Below are 21,741 nucleotides of genomic sequence, written 5' to 3'. Positions count from 1 at the left end.
TGCGCATAAACTTATAATATATCATAATATCACAATTAAATTAGAATCTAGCGGGTTCCACCTTTTCAATACAAAATACAATGTTGTTGGATGGTATTTACAACATTATTTATTACAGAACATGTTTCGGTGTTCAATTTTTGACACCATCATCAGCTGCTCAGAAAGTGCGAAAAAACTTGGCAATCTAAACATTAAACAACATATTGTCATACGTAACTCCTTAATATACATATATACAAACAATAGAATATTGCACTAGTTAAATCCTAAAACATCTACAGTAAATTATGCTATATTAAAACTCTAATATGTAACAAGAGAATTCTTGCAAGTCATAAATATAAAATTTCTCGTCTGTTTGATGAGTTGTCTTCACATTCCTTAATGTCTGTGATTTTGTACTATCATACTATCGAATTCAAATGCGAACTTAAGCTTGAGGATTTAAAATTGTATGCAGTCCATTTGATGTTAAAATGTTCATTTCATGTATATAATAACCAATTTGATGGATTAAAAGCTCGTTATATACAATATGATTGTTAAAACTGGGCCGTCGTCTTAAATTTATTAAGTACAAAAAACTTCGTATTTTTAATGCTGTATGCGTGGTTGGAACTGTAATTTCATTTGTCCTACAGTTGTTAGGCGGACATGTCTTCTCAGTTCAATAGAACCCTGCAATAATGAAACCCAATGTTAAGAGAGAAGCGAGAATATTGATAAAGAAAACTAATTGAATCTAACTGTTGATACGGCTGACTCACCTCTAAAGCTGTGTAATTCGCGTGACGGCTGCGGCGCGATGAATGTGTCTACTAGTAGCTTGTGCTCTGTGATGAAGCACAGGGAAGGAGAAGTAGGGGCGCAAAGGGGAAGTTTCTAGAACGTCAAACTTTTTGGGAGAGAGTCCGGGGGGCGTTGTGGACGAAGACAGTAGTAAGCAAAGTTGTTTTGTAGAGTACGGAATACGCTCGAATTTTCGGGAATTTTTAACTTGTTAAGTAATAGAATCAAACAATCAAATAAAATCTTGGGTTTTTCCGAGATTTCATTCAAATTCAGGTTAGCGTTATAGTATTGGTCTAGATGTATTAGACATGCCTCCGTAATGTCAAGCTTCTGTCCCTTAGACAGTGTTTCCATGATCTCGAGGTCTTTATCTACGTCTGTGAATTTATGTTTGTACTCATGGATATGCTGGCCTACCGCTGAGAGTCTGTGATATTTTACAGCGTTAAGGTGTTCCTGATACCTGACATTAAAGCTACGCCCAGTTTGCCCTATGTATCCGCTTCCACAGTCCCTACATTCGAACCTATATACCCCTGATTTAGAATATGGATTGACTTTGTTGACAACCGAAACATTATGTATAACTGTTGTACTTCTATTATCTGTCTTGAATGCGATCCTAATGTTACGTTTCCTGAAAATATTTGTAATTCTGTATACATCTTTATTAAACGTGAAGGTTGCAATATCCTTTGCTTCTATTTTATTTTTCATCAGACTCGTGTGAGGGCGATATTTGAATTTGCTTATTATTCGTTCTATAAAATTCTCTTTAAAACCATTATCTTTAGCCATAGCTTGAATGATGTTCAGTTCCTTGTCCAAGTTTTGTTTGGACATTGGTATACTAAAAGCGCGATTCACCAAGCTGTTATAGGTCGCGCATTTATGAGCTAAGGGGTCTATCGAATCATTACGTATTGTAACTGCAGTTTGTGTGGGTTTTCTGTAAATACTAAAAGAAAATGAAGAAGCGTGTCTATTGATCTTTAGGTCTAGATAATGAATGGATTTTTCTATTTCGGATTCTAAAGTAAATTTTATATCCGTATCTATTGTGTTAAGATTATTAAGAGTCATAGAGGCGTTGGTTATGCGTTCATCCAAGATAACAAACGCATCGTCTACATACCTAGACCAACGGGCGTCAAACAGACGGACGGAGTGGCTATGGGAAGTCCACTTTCGCCCATAGTGGCTAATTTCTTTATGGAGCATTTTGAGGTGGAGGCTATTGTTTCGGTGCCCGTCAAACCTATGACATGGTGGAGGTATGTTGATGATGCATTTGTGGTCTGGACAGAAGGTCCTGAGAAACTTCATCTATTTCTAAACCACCTAAATCAGCAACATCCTTCAGTTGAATTCACTATGGAGATGGAGTCGGGCGGATGCCTTCCTTTCTTCAATATTCTAGTAAGAAAGAAACCGGACGGCTCCTTAGGACATACCGTCTATCGTAAGCCTACCCACACCGCTATCTTCATGCAGATTCTTACCACCATCCAGCAAAAAAACAAGTCATTCTCACGACACTCGCCAAGAGGGCGAGACATATTTGTGAGCCATCAAATATCCAGGCGGAGATGGACACGCTCAAAGTCGCGTTCAAGGGTAATGGTTACAACGATTTGCTGATTCATAGAGCCCTGCATCCCAGAGAAACGACCAAGCAAAGCTCACAGAAGGAAGAAGTGAAGGGAACTGCCTTCTTGCCTTACTTCCACAACACCACAGATCGACTTGCCAAGGTCCTCCGCAAAAACAATATAAAAACTGTGTTTGGCACCGCCACTAAAATTGCTCACAGTCTGAGTAAAACCAAGGACAAATTGTCCCCACTTTTACATCCTGGGGTATACGAAATTCCCTGTACTTGCAGTAAGGTACACATCGGCCAAACATGCCGGTCCATTCGTACCCGTATCAAGGAACATGAACGTAATATTAGTCTCAACCAGCCAGACAAATCGGCAATAGCTGAGCACACTCAATCGTCGGGTCATGATCTGAGGTTCATGATGTCTGATGACGCAGTGCATAGTTCTCTGCGAAATGTAAATCATTTCACCTTATTTTCTTGACATGGCATAAGCACAAAAGCCCATACAGTATCATGTCTATCTGTTAATGTTGCACTCGGAGAAGGAGTGTCAATCCACTCCTCTTTCCAACAATCTGAAAGCAATCAAAGGATCAACAAAGGCCAGGAAGACTTTCCATCGGGTCTCCCAGAAGGAAGCAGTGGCATTGTGCCATCTGAGGATCAGCCACGGTATAGCAACGCACTCCTACATATTGAAGGGAGAAGCCCCACCTTGATGTGTACTTGCAGCGACCATCTGATCGTAGAAGACATCCTTACGGAGTGCACGGACCTGGCTGATCTGCGCCGTAGTCTCAAACTTCCAAGTACCCCTTTCCCTCATTTACAGGATGATGAACAGTCAGTAGACCTCAGTATTGGCTTCATGAGGGACAATGGCTTGTCTACCATTTTTAAGAATGTTTTATTTTAATTCTTTCTTTTTCACTTTGTATATTGAAGTATGCTTTTATTCTCATGATTATGTTCATTTTAATAGGTTTTATAACTTTTCAATTGAATAATATACAGTACAGTATATAATTTTACTTTTAAGTCAGTGCCTCATTTTAGTTTAAGTTTTAAAATTTTTATAGATAAGGCATAGAGAATTAGGCGGGGAAGAGGAAGACCCAGGCTAAGGCCCTAATTAAACTAAGTATGTATACATTAAGCTATCATTTTTAAACCCTCTTCACATTGTGTTATGCAAACACCTGCATTTTTCTATTTCTGTTACCTAACCTTGTTCCAAAGTCTCACATTAATTCTGGAAAGAGAAGGTTGGTGAATGATGAAGAATGGTTGAAATTGATCAAGAATAGTATAATTTGAAGAAACCTGGATCGGAACACAGTTAAAGAGGAATGATGGTGCTTCGATAGAGGAAGATGGAAAGGTGCACTAAACATCTCAAACTGACAGGAGCTGGATTAGGGAAATCAATGGTGGTGATGATGACTATGATGATGATGACTATGATGATGATGATGATGAACAATTTTGTAACATATACATTATCACTGTTATGCATAATCAACCGTAGTTAATGTTTGCCCTTAATATGCTATCAATTCTGAGAAAAGTAATGTGACAGTTGTACAAACCCTATACCCAAAGCAGGTGTGAATGTGTAATGTATCGTATTGTCCTGGTATTTTACATTAGTTGTGCATGCAGTAGATTTCCCACATGGGCATCAGATTATAGCTTTTACCAAACATTTGCCCTAATTATCAATCAATCAATCAATCAATCACTACTGATCTGCATTCAGGGCAGTCGCCCAGGTGGCAGATTCCCTATCTGTTGTTTTCCTAGCCTTTTCGTAAATGATCGCAAAGAAATTGGAAAATAATTGAACATTTCCCTTGGTAAGTTATTCCAATCCCTAACTCCCCTTCCTATAAAGGAATATTTGCCTCCAATTTGTCCTCTTGAATTCCAACTTTATCTTCATATTGTGATCTTTCCTACTTTTAAAGACACCACTCAAACTTATTCGTCTACTGATGTCCTCCCATGCCATCTCTCCTCTGACAGCTCGGAACGTTCTATTTAATCGAGCAGCTTGTCTCCTTACTCCCAAATCTTCCCAGCCCAAACTTTGCAGCATTTTTGTAACGCTACTCTTTTGTTGGAAATCGCCCAGAACAAGTTGAGCTGCTTTTCTATGGATTTTTTCCAGTTCTTGAATCAAGTAATCCTGGTGAGGGTCCCATACACTGGAACCATACTCTAGTTGGGGTCTTACCAGAGAATTATATGCCCTCTCCTTTACATCCTTACTACAACCCCTAAATACCCTCATAACCATGTGCAGAAATCTGTACCCTTTATTAACAATCATATTTATGTGATTACCCCAATGAAGGTCTTTTCTTATATTAACACCTAGGTGCTTACAATGATCCCCAAAAGGAACTTTCACCCCATCAACGCAGTAATTAAAACTGAGAGGACTTTTCCTATTTGTGAAACACACAACCTGACTTTTAACCCCGTTTATCATCATACCATTGCCTACTGTCCATCTCACAACATTATCGAGGTCATTTTGCAGTAGCTCACAATCTTGTAACTTATTTATTACTCTGTACAGAATAACATCATCTGCAAACAGCCTTATCTCTGATTCCAATTCTTTACACATATCATTGATATATATAAGAAAACATAAAGGTCCAATAATACTGCCTTGAGGAATTCCCCTCTTAATTATTACAGGGTCAGATAGAGCTTTGCCTACTCTAATTCTCTGAGTTACATTTTCTAGAAATATAGCCACCCATTCAGTCACTATTTTTTCTAGTCCAATTGCGCTCATTTTTGCCAGTAGTCTTCCATGATCTACCCTATCAAATGCCTTATATAACTCAATCCCAATACAGTCCATTTGGCCTCCTGAATCCAGGATATCTGCTATATCTTGCTGAAATCCTACAAGCTGAGCTTCAGTGGAATAACCTTTTGCAAACCCAAACTGCCTTCTGTCAAACCAGTTATTAATATTGCAAACATATCTAATATAATCAGAAAGAATGCTTTCCCAGAGCTTACATACAATGCATGTCAAACTGACTGGCCTGTAATTTTCACCTTGATGTCTATCATCCTTTCCTTTATATACATGGGCTACTATAGCAACTCTCCATTCATTTGGTATAGCTCCTTCAACCAAACAATAATCAAATAGGTATTTCAGATATGGTACTATATCCCATCCCATTGCCTTTAGTATATCCCCAGAAATCTTATCAATTCCAGCTGCTTTTCTGGTTTTCAACTTTTGTATCTTACTGTAAATGTCATTGTTATCATAGGTAAATTTTAATACTTCTTTAGTGTTACTCACATCCCCTATCTGGACATTATCCTTGTAACCAACAATCTTTACATACTGCTGACTGAATACTTCTGCCTTTTGAAGATCCTTGCATATACACTCCCCTTGTTCATTAATGATTCCTGGAATGTCCTTCTTTGAACCTGTTTCTGCCGTAAAGTACCTATACATACTCTTCCATTTTTCACTAAAATTTGTATGACCACCAGTTATGCTTGCCATCATGTTAACCTTAGCCGACTTCTTTACTAGATTCAATTTCCTACTAAGTTCCTTCAATTTCTCCTTACTTCCATAACCATTTCTACCATTTCTTTCCAATCTGCAACTCCTTCTTAGTCTCTTTACTTTTGTGTTATAATATAGTGAATCCTTACCATTCCTTACCACGTTTTAAGGGAACAAACCTATTTTCACATTCCTCAACAATTGCTTTAAACCCATCCCAGAGTCTGTTTACATTTTTATTTACCATTTTCCAGCGATCATAGTTAAAACTCCCTCATGCCTGTTTTATCAGCCATATGGTACTGCCTAATAGTCCTAATTTTAATACCTACCTTTCTTTCACATTTATTTCTAACAGAGTATGTATACATTCAGCTATTGTTTTTAATCCTCATCAGCAAATTTACCCACTGTGTTATGTAAATGCCTGCCGTTTTCTGTTTCTGTTACCTAACCTTGTGCCAAAGCCTCATATTAAGTCTGGAAGGAGGAATATGTTAATGAAGCTGAATGATATATTTGGAACCTTCTGAAAATGAGTAGTTTTCTGTATAAAATTTCTTGCAAGTGTTTTTTCTTTCTGAATCTTGTTCTTAGATCTTTATAAACTAATCCTTATGTATTGTTCTTTTGTTTTAGGACATGTTTCTTAATTATTTTGAATTGCAAAGTTCCTCCAGTGTACAAACGTCACAGTGTGCTGAGAAGCATATGCCACAGTTCAAAACACGAAGTAGCACATCTGTTCGATATGCCACTATTCCTGTGTCATCTCCTTTGGGTATGGTTTTGAGTAAGAAGATACGAAATTCGGAGACAATATTTGAAACACTGTTGGAACGCACTGAACGTTACTGCTCTGGAACCTCCGAGTCCTCCCCCCGTACTCGAGACAGGAATGTAAATGAGGTATGGCCTGTGACATGGAAGCCTCCCAAGGAAAATGGCCAGCCTGTTAAGTGGGTTCACTCATACACTTTTCCATCAAGGCATTTCAAGAGGATACCAAGAAGGGGTATTGATGAACATTTCAATTTTTACTACTACTACTACTACTACTACTACTACTACTACTACTACTACTTTCTTTTCTAGATATAGTTTCATATTTGTCTTAATGTGTTAATGTTTTTAGTAAACTACCATTTTATGCCAAATATCCATACATTGCATCAATAACTTTGTGTATGTTTTCAGGAATTAATTCCAAGTGGAAAAGACGTTTGAAAAATTGTAAAGTCGTCTTAAAGAGACTTTCTAAAGCAGAGATCAAGTTCTACACATCAAAGAAAAAACATTCAGGTCATTCGCGTGTGAATACATTTTCTAATTTAGGAAAAAGAAATGGTGCTGTCAAGGATAGGGCGGCAAGTTTTACAAGTGAAAGCCAAAAGAAATCTCGTGAAGTTATTGGTGGACAGGCTTCTGTCGAACATAGGAGCATACATAGTGACTTTGGTGAACATTTCGATGTTGATGGTTTTAAGGATTTTCGGTCCCCGTGTTCCCGTATCGTAGAGCGAGACCAGCACTCACTTTGTTTTGAGAAATCCGTTTGCCTGGAGAATTCTAATGCAGGGAGAACGTCGTGTCCCACCGATATTCATGAAATCTTTAATGTAAAGAATTCTAGTAGAATTTGTAATCCCCAAAATGATTATGAAGTAGTGAACCTTAGTGCTTCAGATAATGACTCCAATGATGAAGAATCTGTTGATAAGTGTGAAAGCTCATATGATGTTGTGAACACTTGTTCCTTAGCCAGTCAGTTGATACCAAACACATTATATGGATATAAAGAAATTTTACCAGTTGATAGTGATCCTAGTGCAGTTTGTGTCATTGACTTATGTTCAAGTGATGAAGAATCTGAAGAAGTGAATTCTATTCAAGGGGATTGCGGGCTTCATAATTCTGGTACTATTGCGTCTAGTGTTACAAATGATGACATTATACCCACTACTATTAGGCAGTCCAGTGAACTAAACTCCTCTGTTGTTCTTCCTCATACGACTGTTGACACATCAAGTTTTGTGACACCTCATCCTCCGGAGTTGTTCGAAATTTTTACTCCTCACTTGATGCAGTACTTTCCCCCTAATGATACGGGTGCAGTTAATCCGAGAGCTTCTAGGACCACGTCCAATAATCAGTCAAAACATACTCGTGTGCGTGTTAGCACATTAGAAAACCAACCCGTAATGAACAACAATGTGTCTAACGGTGGTATAAAGCAGTACGAGAGTACAAATAAATTTGCAAGGAGATCAGGGCTCAGAACTAGAAACTTTGATGACTTGTCTAAGATGCCACGAGTAATTCCTGGGTTCTACTCTAGTGGTGCAGGAAATCCTACACATGTAAAGGTGCGTATCATAATTTAAAATTTCACTACAGTATAGTGATCAGATTCGTGTATTGTATTTTAATATCCTGATTTTTATTTGCTTGGGAAGTTGTAGATTTCTATCCTACATTGTATGGTTGCTCTGAACAAAAATCAACACATGCTATTGTATAAGTTCCTTGCGTTCCTTGCACGTACACTTTTCTCACAAACAATTGAACATATAGTAATGGTTGTTGTGGATATCCACAGGGTTTTTATTTTCATGGGAGGAGAATTATACTTTGATGATAATAAAAATTAAATCTGATAAAATATTAAATGTGAGGAACATACAGTACCTCGCTCTCATTCTTTCTTCTAGAGCGACTGTACATTCAGGCACATTCTTCCACGTTATGAGTTTTGGAATCCACTAATAGATCTTTGAAAGTATGAATTCATGGCTTATTGCAGTTATAAATGTAATTTTTTGTTTGCATTTTGATGGTTTGATAGTTTTGATGAATCGTAAGTTGCTGATGTTTTTACAGAGAATGAAATATTTGATGTGTGTTATGTTTCCTGTGAAATTTACAAGAAATATTAAAAATAATAACATTAAAGTTATTGATCAAGTGGCTGTGCATTATGGGTCATGTAGCTATTAGTTTACATTCAGAAGATAGTGGGTTCGAACCATACTGTCGGCAGCCCTGAAGATGGTTTTCCAAGGTTTTCCGTTTTCACACCAGGCAAATGCTGGGGCTGTATCTTAATTAAGGCCACGGTCACTTCCTTTCAACTCCTAGCCTTTTCCTATCCCATGTCACAATATGACCAATCTGTGTCGGTGCGACATAAACAGATTGTTTAAAAAAAATTTCAACACCAGGTGGAGTATTATACACAGTTCAAAAAAATTAGGGGAACATGTTTTTCAACGTATGCCATACTCCACAGAACAATACCTCACCCAGGTATATTACCAACTAAATCTTTATTCTTTACCATTGTAGTATACAAAAGAACATCGATGGATTCGCATTCATTTTCAGAACACAAACGGAAATGTCAAAATAAGGGCAAAAATAAAGTGATAACAGTCCTCCAGGGTAGATTTTTATCACAGTTGGAGAGAGGGTGGATTTTTATCACAGTTGGAGAGCTTCAGTATGGTGTATGTCTTTTACGAGCATTTATCACAGAAGGCATGTGTAGAACTTCCTCTGTTATTACTCTGTTATTACTCTGTTAATTTTACAGTGTCCTAGATTGGGTCTTTGTGCATTCCAGCACTCTGATTGTGCCAATCTATAAGAACTTATTCTAACCTGTCCTTTTTTGAAATTGCATAGTAGAGTATTCAAGGCTTCTGTCGGTGTAGTTCTTATAGTCTCAGTTATGGCTATACAAGCTATTCTCTGTAGGCTATCCAATCTACTGCTGACTTTTCCTTGAGATACTTTCTGCCACCAGATGATTGCAGCATAGGTTATCAATGGTCAAATGATCATTGTGTATATCCACATTACCATTGATGGTCTTAGGCCCCATGTCTTTCCAACGGCTCTTTTACATGCATACAGCAAGTTCTTGGCCCGGGTTGTGTCCCTTTCTATATGTGGATTCCAGGTTAGATTTTTACCTAACACTACAAGGTCGGGACTCACTGCTGGCCATTCCATCTCTTGAATGTCCAGTTCTCACAAGACAGCTCTGGTGATGCGCGCTACATGAGCCCTGGCATTGACGTGCATGAGTACGATTTCATGGCCAACACCGTGTGCAGCAACCAACACATGCTGTAGCAGTATCTGCTCAGTGTACCCCGCAGCAGTAAGATTACCACGGACGACGATAAGATCCATACGGCCATCAATACTGATGCCACCCCATCATCACAGAACCTTGTTCGAATCGGTCGCCTTCCTGGACAACATTTGGCATGTACTGCTCACCATGGCGTCTCCATATACGTTGACGTCCATAACGCTGCTTCAGGGGAAATCTGGACTCGTCCGTGCACAACACAGGTCTCCATTGGCGAAGTTGCAGTTGATGTGGGTACGGGCAAACAGAAGGCAAGCTGCACGATGTTGCTGTGTTAAACGGGGCATTCGAACAGGACGTGTGGGTCATAAGGACACTTCCCTTAACCTGTTCCTTACTGTCTGATCAGACACCGTGACTCAAATAACCCTCCTGAGGTATTGTTGCGGTTCTCTGGCAGATGCTGAACGAAGCCGCTACGCACAGATAGTCAGATATTGGTCATCCTGTGGGATTGTCATGCGTCCACGACCTGGTCCGACCCTCCTTGTGAACTGGCCTGTCTCACTGTAGCGATTCCACAAGCATTGAATAACTGACGGAGAGATATTGAGATCCACCGCAATATGACGAAAAGTCCATCCTTCATGGATCAAAGTGACAGACGACCCTTGTGACTTGAACCTCGTTAAGATGCCTCATGGGAGTTGCTGGTTAACGTACGTGCTCTAATGACCACAGCAGTCTGTGTACCTCATGGGGATACACGGACACACAGCTATTCACTTTGTTTGGAGGGGTCACCTGATAGTCGAATGCATGGCTACGCCTACAGATGCAGTATAACTTCGATTAGACATATGCTGTGCGACCATTGGAACCCCATCTACCCAAACGTTCACATACAAGATGTTACAAAACATGTTCCCCTAATTTTTTGAACTGTGTAGTTTTAAATGCAATTCTTTGCCTTTGTATACACATGGTGCATTTCATATTATATCCTACTGCTGGACACACGTTACTGTACACATCTACTTTGCAATAGCCCTTTCAGACCTGAAAGATATCTCACGGTGTGAATTTTTGTTTGTACGTCAAAAACTGGCTAAAATGCTCTTAAATATGTATATTTTTATTTAATTCTACAAAATGAAAATTAACATCTGGAAAAAAAAATGTACACACAGAATTGTGCATGTTAGGAATTAATTCATTACTTACAAAAAAGAAAAATGACTTCAGTGCATGTGAATATACATGTGTACATGATCAAATGTTCTATTTTACAGTGTGGAATAATTTAAAACAATTAAAATCTTCGTTCGAACACAAGTAAACTTTACATTTTCTACACTGAGGACGAGTTTTGCTTTTACAGCCCGTTTGGCGGCAGCACGCTGTTGTCAGACCTGATAGAAAACTGGAGGTGTTAATTTTTGTTTGTACGTCAAAAACTTACTAAAATGCTCTCAATTCATGTTTTTACAGTTTATTTTACAAAATAAGAACTCTCATTTGAAAAACAGAACCCACACAATTGTGTGTGTCAGGACTTAATTCACTACTTACATAAAATAAAAAATATAAATAATTCAGCTCAGTACATTTACATGATCAAATGTTCTATTTTACAGCATGGAACGATTTTAAACAATTAACATCTTACACATTACATTTCTCGCATAGAGTACGAGTTCTGCTTTCACAGTCCTTTTGGTGGCAGCACCCAGCACTCCCACATGCATTGCCTGTAGGGAAACCTAGCCCGCACAATTGTGCGTATCAATATTCTAAACCTCATGGTATTATGTACGATGTTGTAAGTTCACAATTTACGTTTGCTGAACAATTTACACACATCACTGATTTTATTCTGATATTCAGTGAAGTTTCTAGATTAATATGAATGCAATGAACAAATACTTACTTTAGGCATTACTGCTTCCTGCCATCTTGCTGATGAACTGTATTTTTAAACTCTTCTTCCTGCCTCCTGGTGGTCAAGCGCTAAATAAAAACTGAAGTTCATGCTATGTGTCCCGCACAAGCACTGCAGTCCAGTGTAGCGCCAAGAAAACTTCAAATAAGCTCAGACATAAATAAAATACGAACCCGCACAATTGTGCACACGCTGTCTGAAAGGGTTATAAAACGAACAATCTACCTGCAGTGGGGTTGAACCCACACTGATTAGGTTCAGCATTTGGGATATTAGTCCCATGACCATAGGATATATTCCTTGTATCATTCTTATATTGAGCCACTCCATAAATAAATGGGACCTGAATTTGGTTGTAGTCTAGTAAACTTCTGGTTTTTGTTTTCTCTTAAAACCTAGCAAGTAGAAGCAACAGATACATACAGTATATATCTTGCAGCCATACCTTATTTTGTGTAGCATGTAGCATTTCAGTAACACAGGCTTTTAAGCATGTATTGAGCATGTTCAAGAGTTTTTTTTTTTTTTAAGCCTCCCCATTCTGGCATTGTTGCATTATGGTATACATACTTGTTTTTTTCCTTTCCATTTGATATATTCATATGTTAATTTTAGTGTTATTATCTTTCAGCTTTAAGTTTACATGACCCTACAGTCTGAACTTGTTATTATTGATGTTTGCTTTATGTCACACCGACACAGATAGGTTTTATGGCGACGAGTCTGAACTTGTTGGGCCTTTACTTTGTCTTCTGCATCCTTCAGAAGCCTTTTTGTGTTGAACCTAATCCTAGTCTTCTTGGTCTTGCTTATGTTCTTAACTTGCTGCATAGAGTCATTTTGTTTGTTTATTAACAAATGCTTTTGACTACCATTGTAGCAACCTCAGTCATGAGCTGGTATCTTCAGAAAGACTGCTATTTGTGTCAAGTGTATCTGCTGGCTATGCAACAATCACTCCCTGATTTGTTACAGAACTTGGCAATATGCCATAATGCTGTTGTAGCTGCTGCAGTAACAGCTTTTCCTGTAATTTACCTATATTTAATGTACTTTTTGTTGTTTTATGTTTGATTTGTCTGCTACCAAATCAAGGTGGGAGGATGTGAGGTTATTGATACTCAATTATTTTTTTTTTCCTGTATACTCCTTGGTTAACACTGAATTGATAACACCAACATGCATTTCAATTTTTTTTCTGCTACAAGGGAAAATATTATTGATTCTTGTTATTTAAACTGTCCTGAATCCATATCTATGTTTATATTTTCTGTATCACGTCAGGTTTTTTGGTAATTTTGTAAAGAAAATAGAAAAAGCATCAAAATTGGGAAGTTCATCACTAAGAAAATTACATATAATTTAATGAGACAGTATACCTGAAATGAGTGCTTTGGTATTGAGGGATGTAGTATCCAAGCCTGCATTCAAATTTTCTCTATCGTGCCCCTTTTTATGTAATTTTTAGAAATAAGAGTGAAACTTCAAAATTTCAACAAGAACGTCAAATTAGGTATATTATTTTTTTAAACAAGTTTTAACACCGCTATATCAAATTTGAGTGTATAAAATTAAGTAAAAAACATTGAATTATATAAAAGTACTTATAGCCAATTTGTCGGTTGAAATGTTGCGCCGTTTTGATGCCCTGCTGTGACTTTGACAAGTAGCCTACTCCTCTTTAAGCACCAGCAGTAATCCGCTAACATTGCTTCAGTCCACATGCCCTGATATCTTATTTCCATCGTTTTAATATCTCAGTGAAATCTTTCACCTTGCTCCTCACTCATTGTACCTGGATTTTTGGGGAAGTAGTCAATATGGTTGTGTAGAAAATGAAGTTTAACACTCATGTTACAACCTAGAGATTTGAAGTTGGCTAACATTTCCTTGGCAATTTCCTTGTAATTTTCAGATTTCCTGTTACTTAGGAAGTTTTCTGTCAAGCTTTTAATAAACGCTATGCAGATTTTTCTGTTTCATTCATTGACGACTGAAAATTTGGATCCCCCATTAGGTTGCATATCTCTGGTCCATCAAATAAAACAGCTTTAATTTTTGCTTCACATTTTTAGTTTTAGATATGGACTACCGGTATCTGTTTACTGTGCTGGGTATCTTGATGCAATAAATTAATACACAATTAGGGCTTATACCTTCCAGTTTCAAGAAATGGCATTCATACGAATGTAGAAATTAATTTTTTTTTTTTCAAGTGTCCATGAAAATTAAGAAGCAAGAAAGAAAGAATTATAGGATACTATGTTCATAATTTTTAATTTCAGTAAGATTTTAATGATTCCATTATGTTCAAATTACCAGCTTTAACACAATAATTAGTATAATTGATGTAAAGCTGTATATTGTCCGGCCCCATGGTGTAGGGGGCAACGCGTCCGCCAGTCACCCGGCGGCCCCGGGTTCGATTCCCGGCTGGGTCAGGGGTTTTTAATTGTAAATGATTAATATCCCTGACCTGGGGACTGGGTGTTTGTGTCGTCCTTAACGTTCCTTTCCTCACATACAACACTCTACACTTCCTCCATTCCAATTATACACAGGTTCATATCACATGGTGCAAGTAGGGGGCAAAAGATCTCTATACAGTGGTTGATCATATTATTAGGGCCACTAGGTGAAAGTTGTATTTTTCAAACTTGATAAGACATACACAACTCAACTTCACTTATATACATTTAATTAATCTAAAATTGACTTTTGACAAATATATTACACAATTTTACATTTGAAATATTTATGAAAATCATGAAAAACTAAGGAAACTAGGAAAATCTAATATTTTGTAACACCTCCCTTCGCAGCAATTACTGCTTCGACTCTATCTGGCATACTACAAATGCATCTGAGGCAGCCTTTTTTAATTTCATCATCATGATGCCACACATTGATTAGTCTTTCGATCAGTTGGATCTTATTCGTGACATTATGAGCACAAATTTTCATCTTCATTAGTCCCCAAAGGTTCTCGATCGGGTTGAGGTCAGGAGAATGCCAGGCCAGTCCAGAACCTTCACTTTGTTGTCCAGAAGGAATTTTGTCACAGTTTTAGCCTTGTGACAAGGTGCAGAGTCATGCATAAAAACAAATTTGCCATCTGGGAACCATTCACGAACTTGTGGAAGTAGCCGTTTCTCCAGAACCTTAATGTACTGGTGTTGGTCCATGGTTCCTTCGACAATATACAGGCGGCCGGTTCCATTACTACTGATGACGGACCACACCAAGACACTTAACGGGTGCTTAACTGTCTTGACAATGCAGTCACTATTGTATTTCTCACCCTTGCGCCTCCTCACAAATACAGATCTGTCATCAAGGATGTGTATTGAAAACTCACCCGAGAAGCAAATCTGGGAAAAAAAATGTAGTTTTGTTTCAAAACCTGTTTACGCCAAGTGCGGTTGAGCATAACAGGGAGGAAGTAAACAAATTACAATTTTTGTAAACATCTTACCCTTTTCCATTCATCAGCAGTCCAATTTCAGTGTTGTTTTGGCCATAATAGTCGCTTCTTCATCATGGTTGGTGTCAGTAATGGTTTCTTTGCTGGACGATGACAAGCGAAACCCAGCTCGTTGATCCTCCTCCGAGCTGTCCTTGAAGATACGTTGATCCACGCTTGTCGAATCTTTGTTGAAATTACTTTCATTGAAACTTTTCTGTGTTTAATGACGACATTTCTTAACAGGCGCTCTGCTCGTGGAGTAGTGATTCTTTTGCGGCCTCATTTACCCACCGTTCAGGTGACAAATTCGTGCCTTGGTCAAGTTTTTTCTTAATTCTGTCCACTGTTGACTTTGAAACAGAAGTGTTAGATGCTATTTTTCTATGAGAATAATCCGTATTCTTTAAAAGTGTTTTTATTTCTGAAATTTTACTGGGAGAAAGGTCTTTAGCTTTCCCCATGTTTGTTTTCTAAATACCCGTATTTTTAAGTATATACTGAACTATAATTATCTGTATTCTAATCTTGTCACTTCACTGTATCACCTAGAGAGCAATATTCGCACAAGAGATGCAAGGAAACAAATCTACAATAAATCACGTGTGTTACTCCAACAACAGTCAGCAGGGAACTGTAACACAATTGGCGCCTTTCTCAATTCTTGACCAGAGTTTTCATGATTAGGCTTCTTAATGTAGGGCTGATTGTTGAATTTAACTATGGAAATGTGTAATTAAGAATATCCAACCATAAAAATAAGCAATAAGTAAACACTTACAAGGGAATAATGATCCAAACATAAATTCTTCAATTCTTACCTCGTGGCCCTAATAATATGATCAACCACTGTAGGTCGACGCCCCAAACAAATTGCATTAAAAAAAAAAAAAGCTGTATATGAATTTCATTACTTAGACATTTTCATGAATTTCAAAAACAGTTGATTTTTTAAAACTGGATGTGATGAAAGGAAATTACATATGGGCTTTGTAACTACCCATGGAGGGGGGACTGAAAAATATAAACAGTTTCTCTATAGCAAAATGGTTGCATATCAGTAGCCCGGTTTATTCAACCTCAGTTAACATTGAAGTGCCTGTTAAAATAATTTAACAGTGAACTTAACCAAATTGGCATTTAATCAACATTGGTTAAGACTAACAATCTGTTAATCTCTCACTTAACTTATATGCCCAGGTTCAAGCTGTTAAATTCTCTGTTAACTCAAAATATGGCAGGTGTATTAGATGCAGAACTTCTGTATCTTGAATATTTGGAATATGATAGCTCTTTTTCAGAAACAGCTAGAAACGGAAGAGATGATTTTCATACAGTTGTTTTAGTTGCTTGATCGTACGTTGGCTAACGTCAGTACGTACATTGAATTCACTACAAATTTTCTGCCAAGCATCACTTTTAGCTTTGAGCACGGATCCACTAGTTTGCTTACTTTCCATAATAGGTATACAGTGTTCTTCCCAGAAATTTTTGCCGGGTGGCAGGAATGAGCAGCCAGGCGGAAAATACTACTTAAAAATATTAATATCAAATTTCATTTTATTCCCCTCAGAGAATTAACAATAATATCAGACTGGTAAACATTAACTGCAAAACTGAACTATTTTAGTGTTATTACCACGAACATGACATAAGCATATTTTGAACATCTTGTGTTCTGTTGCTCATTCATCATCATGTAACACCGGGACTTGCTGCTCAGTTGCTGTGGAGTACAATGCGGAATGTAGTGTTCGTATGCTACTCTGCGACACTGCTCACGCATGATACTACGTGATAGTCAAACTGAACATTCGAACTCGGGTGTAACTGATGCAGTTGAGCTGACAATAATGAAGATTTATCATTTAAATAAACAGTTTTGCAGCATTTGCATTTTAATTTGGAACACCCCTTGACTCAAATATGACCAAGGTCGACAGCTGCAGTCGCTTAAGTGCGGTCAGTATCCGGTATTCGGGAGATAGTGGGTTCGAACCCCACTGTCGGCAGCCCTGAAGATGGTTTTCCATGGTTTCCCATTTTCACACCAGGCTGTACCTTATTTAAGGCCACGGCCGCTTCCTTCCCACTCCTAGCCCTTTCCTGTCCCATTGTCGCCATAAGACCTATCTGTGTCGGTGCAACGTAAAGCAGCTTGGAAACAAAATTACTCAAATATGGATTAATGTTATGAAACTAACACATATCCAGTTTGTTAGCCAGGCGGTCTGTAAAAATGGCGGGGCGGTGTGCCTACTAAAAAGGTCTAATTTCCAAAAGAAGAGAAATTTGAACCCCGCCCGCATTCCTCTCTTTGGCTTTTTTTCATATTGGTCTACAGAGCAACAGAAAATTCACGTTCAAGACAAGAGTTCTTAATTAATGTTGCCTTCATGTGCCTTGATTTACAGCTGTATTCAAACAAAAGCGCATCAAAGCACGCTCACAAACTGCATGGCTCTGCTACTGCCTTCCTAGATTCTCAGTGATCGTGACTCTTGTGATAGTTAATACCGTGTTAGCTAACAGTTCCTAGAAAATGTTTGGATAAATGCAAGAATCCTAACATGCTGCTAAATTTTTAACGCTATGTTAACAAAGAGTGTGTTAGTGTTCTTTTAACTGAGATTGAGTAAACCAGGCCTGTGTAATTTGTAGATGTGATGTTAATCATTTTAATAAATTGTAATCTGTTCCTGAAATTATATTTATTCACTCTCTTAGGACCTGTAGATACACAGGTAGCGTATGCAATATAATGTAACACCTGGAATCTCCGTCTCTCTAATGAGTGATTTCATTCATTCACTGTAGTAATCCTTGGCAGCTCTGGGAAGGAAACCTAATAAAACTAACAAAGCTAATGTAGTCGATTTTCAGTTGTGATTTACTATATGAAGGTACATAGTTTGCAGACCAAATTATCACAATATTCATCACTAGTATTCGGATTCACATGCATTAAAGGAGTGAAGACAACATGGATTTAGGATGTTACTCATTAAAGTTAGAAAATATGAGATGACCAAAAATATCTGCTGAGACAAGTGGGAATGAGGACAAGTGAATTTTTGTAATAAAGAGATGAAAAGTAAGTTACAGAGATGAACATAATGAATTATGAGAATTATGACTTGGATTCTACATCACTCAACACCAAAGCACTCATTTCAGGTATATTGTCTTATTAAATTATATGTAATTTTTTTTAATGATGAACTTTGCCAATTTTGATTTTCTTTACAAAATTACAAAAAAACTCATGTGATGCAGAAAATATGAACATAATCACAAATGAAAAGATAGGAACTTTCTACCTAATCAATACATTTATTTCTTATAAGATACTTAAAATATCATTACATAACAGTACTGGTTTCAACCCTGTTTGTGGGTCATCTTCAGCTGCTGAAAACCTTCATCTTAATTAAAACAACATATAATAGTGATGTGTTGTGGTAATAAAATATGCTTGAAAGAGTTGTCTTGAAAGTCTAAAATGTTCACCAAGTTTGTTATGACACTAATCTTGTTCACTCATAATAATTTATTGAAACTAATGTTGCTGTGTTGACACACTTATTTTAAATTAAAGACGTCTTAATGGTGAGTTAATAAAACATTACTTATATTAATTACGAATGACTAATACTAAATTACAATGATGTGTTGTGATAGTGAAATAGGCCTGAAAGAGTAGCTTTGAAAGTCTTAATATGTTCACCAGTTCGTTAAGACACTGTTCTTGATGTTCTCACATCTACTCATTCATTCAATCCATTGTTATAAGGTAAATCCAGTACAGATGCCGCATACACTTTAGTCAAAGCTTCGCATCATTACAGCTAGATGGCAGTGTGTATGGTTTTTCAGTCTCTAAGGCAGGACTACTGTATGCGGGTGTGATGAAACTTGCTCGTATATTACGCCACTTATAGCCGATATCTTGAGGCGAGTACATGTTCATTTATTGTATATTAAGGTGGTTTCAAATGCTTAAATCAGTCGTTTTTAGTACAGTAGAGGTCAGAAGCATAACCGTAGTTGACAGTAAGCTTATTTTGAGCCACGATAGCCTTGAGGTACGACAACAGGAGTGCGGCGTCTCTACCTGATAATTGGGAGAGTTGCCGTAGAAAATCCGGCTGAGATGTCTCATTGCTATCCGATTCTAAAAGCGATCTGGAAACATTCGATACTATTTAGAGGGTACCGGTATTTTATTCAAATATTTTATCGTCTCATGATTCTTAAAATACATAATTTATGTTTATTGCTTTCATTGGTAACATTATTTTCAGAAATAAAAATTAGTGACATGCCCACTCAGCTTAAAAGTAAGGGCACTGTTAAAAGGCCTCAGTGGAAAGAGGAAAATTTAAAAGAGGCTGTTAAACGACTAAAAGCAAACAAAATACTGACCAGGGAGGCAGAATGATACTATAGAATTCTGGCACGAACACTGAAACGAAGAATGGAGTCAAGAAATCTGGAAAAAGGCTCACTTGGTCTAGCAGGTATAGTTACGTACTTCAATAATCACCGAAGTCAAATTAATATTCTAAAAAGGAAGACTGGATTCGGTGTTTGAGTTGCAACCAGTGGCTGAACGAAACTTCCTCTACATACGACAGATGTGTAGACTGTGGCAGAAAAATTGCCAGAGAACAAAGTCCTAAGAAACAATCTGTGTGAACTTGTAAGAGGATAAACATCAGTTTTTTATTTAAGAATCCTGTCTCAGACATGTTTTCAAATCACTGTGTTGGGACAGAATTTGATTTTGATGTTTTATTTATATAACACACGAAAGAATCCATTGCACATTCATAGTAAATCAAAATTAAAATATGATTCATGTACTATTGTAAATAATGAGTTAGATTCTTTTAACATTGAATGATTAAATTATATAGATATAATTGTCTTCTAGTATGTTCAGTTATATTAACATTGAAGAAATTGGCTTAAAATTGATTTTGTTATTAATTATTTTATTTGCGGCATCTCTCCCGAGCAAAGTCGGCAATTATCAATGTTTTGCTAATCTCTGATCAAATTTATTTTCAATTTATGCTCTATCAATTTGCAACAGTTTTTAAGATAATTCTACCGAGATATAACAAAAGAGATAAAAAGTGCAGTAACTCTACTGGAATTACCTGAATGTTGACATACTTATCTTAAATTAAACACATCTTAATGCTGAGTTATATGGTGCTGTATTCTATAAAATCCGCATCAGTAGGAGATTTGGTAATGAGTAATGATATTATGTTTATAAGCTTGTGGGATGAGATAGGTGCGAGTCGCGTATTTTGAACAATAAATTTAAAATCTTCTTAAGCTTAACTCAGGGTCAAGTTGTCGGGTTTGATGTCCCATTGAGTAAGGTACGAATGTTCCCCTCTTCATAATTGCGTTCTGTTGGACTGTGTCAGATGATCTAGGTGGAAGAACGAAAAGAGTTTATTGTTAGAGAATGTCTATGGAAGGCGTTTTAAAGTTCAATATGTTTACATTCTCCACCTGTTCAATACAACTTTAAGTTTAAATCTTTTTTCAATACGGACCAGTTATGAAGTTTTTGACGTTAAATGAAAAATTCAATATGTGTGTTGTTACTTACTTGCTGTCTTGGCCTGTTGTTTGTGTGCTAGTCGGGAGCACACCGTACACTACTTCATGTACGCCGGGGACTAGCTAGTACAGCATTGGAGGGGAGAGGTGGTGGTGCGTGCCTTTCGGAGGCTCAGTTGTGCGTTTTTGCTTTTGTTTGTTAACTCTCTTTAAATAAATGTTTTTAAGAGAGGGATGGTGGCATTAAAAAGGATGTTTGCTTTTTCTGTGATCTCATTCAGATTAAAATTTGGATTGGCATACTGATCCATATTGATATAGAATTCTTCCAATATATTGAGCAAAAGACCTTTGGAATTTATGCTTAAAATTTCCATGTCATTTTCAGTATTGGGAAATTCATGTTTATAATCTTCTATATGTTGTCCTATGGATGAAAAATGGTTTGTGTTTTATAGCATTGACATGTTTATTGTACCGGATAAAAAAGCTCCTACCAGTACGCCCGACATAACTGGCATTGCAACTATTGCATTTCATTCGGTATACTCCTGAATGACTGTACTTGTTATTTTCATTGACGGATTTAATGTTGTGCAGGATAGTGGCATAATTGTGTGAGATTTTATAGGCTATTCTTAAATTGCGTCTTTTAAAGATGTTAGTTATGTGGTGAATATTGGCGTTGTTAAATGTG

The 21,741-nt window shown here is 37.2% G+C and overlaps 1 protein-coding gene across 1 annotated transcript in view; it reads left to right on the top strand.

Moving 5' to 3' along the window:
- LOC136863514 (uncharacterized) overlaps nt 1-21,741 on the top strand; it is a 147,641-nt gene that overhangs the window by 51,408 nt on the left and 74,492 nt on the right. The window contains exons 4-5 of the mRNA XM_067139905.2: nt 6,597-6,972; nt 7,155-8,323. Coding sequence (XP_066996006.2) covers nt 6,597-6,972; nt 7,155-8,323 — 1,545 coding nt within the window. The remainder of the gene's footprint in view (nt 1-6,596; nt 6,973-7,154; nt 8,324-21,741) is intronic.

Source organism: Anabrus simplex, chromosome 2, assembly GCF_040414725.1.
Source record: "Anabrus simplex isolate iqAnaSimp1 chromosome 2, ASM4041472v1, whole genome shotgun sequence".
Taxonomy (NCBI): Eukaryota; Metazoa; Arthropoda; class Insecta; order Orthoptera; family Tettigoniidae; genus Anabrus; species Anabrus simplex.
The sequence above is the reverse complement of the archived record's forward strand: the minus strand, read 5'-3'. Positions and strand labels throughout refer to the sequence as shown.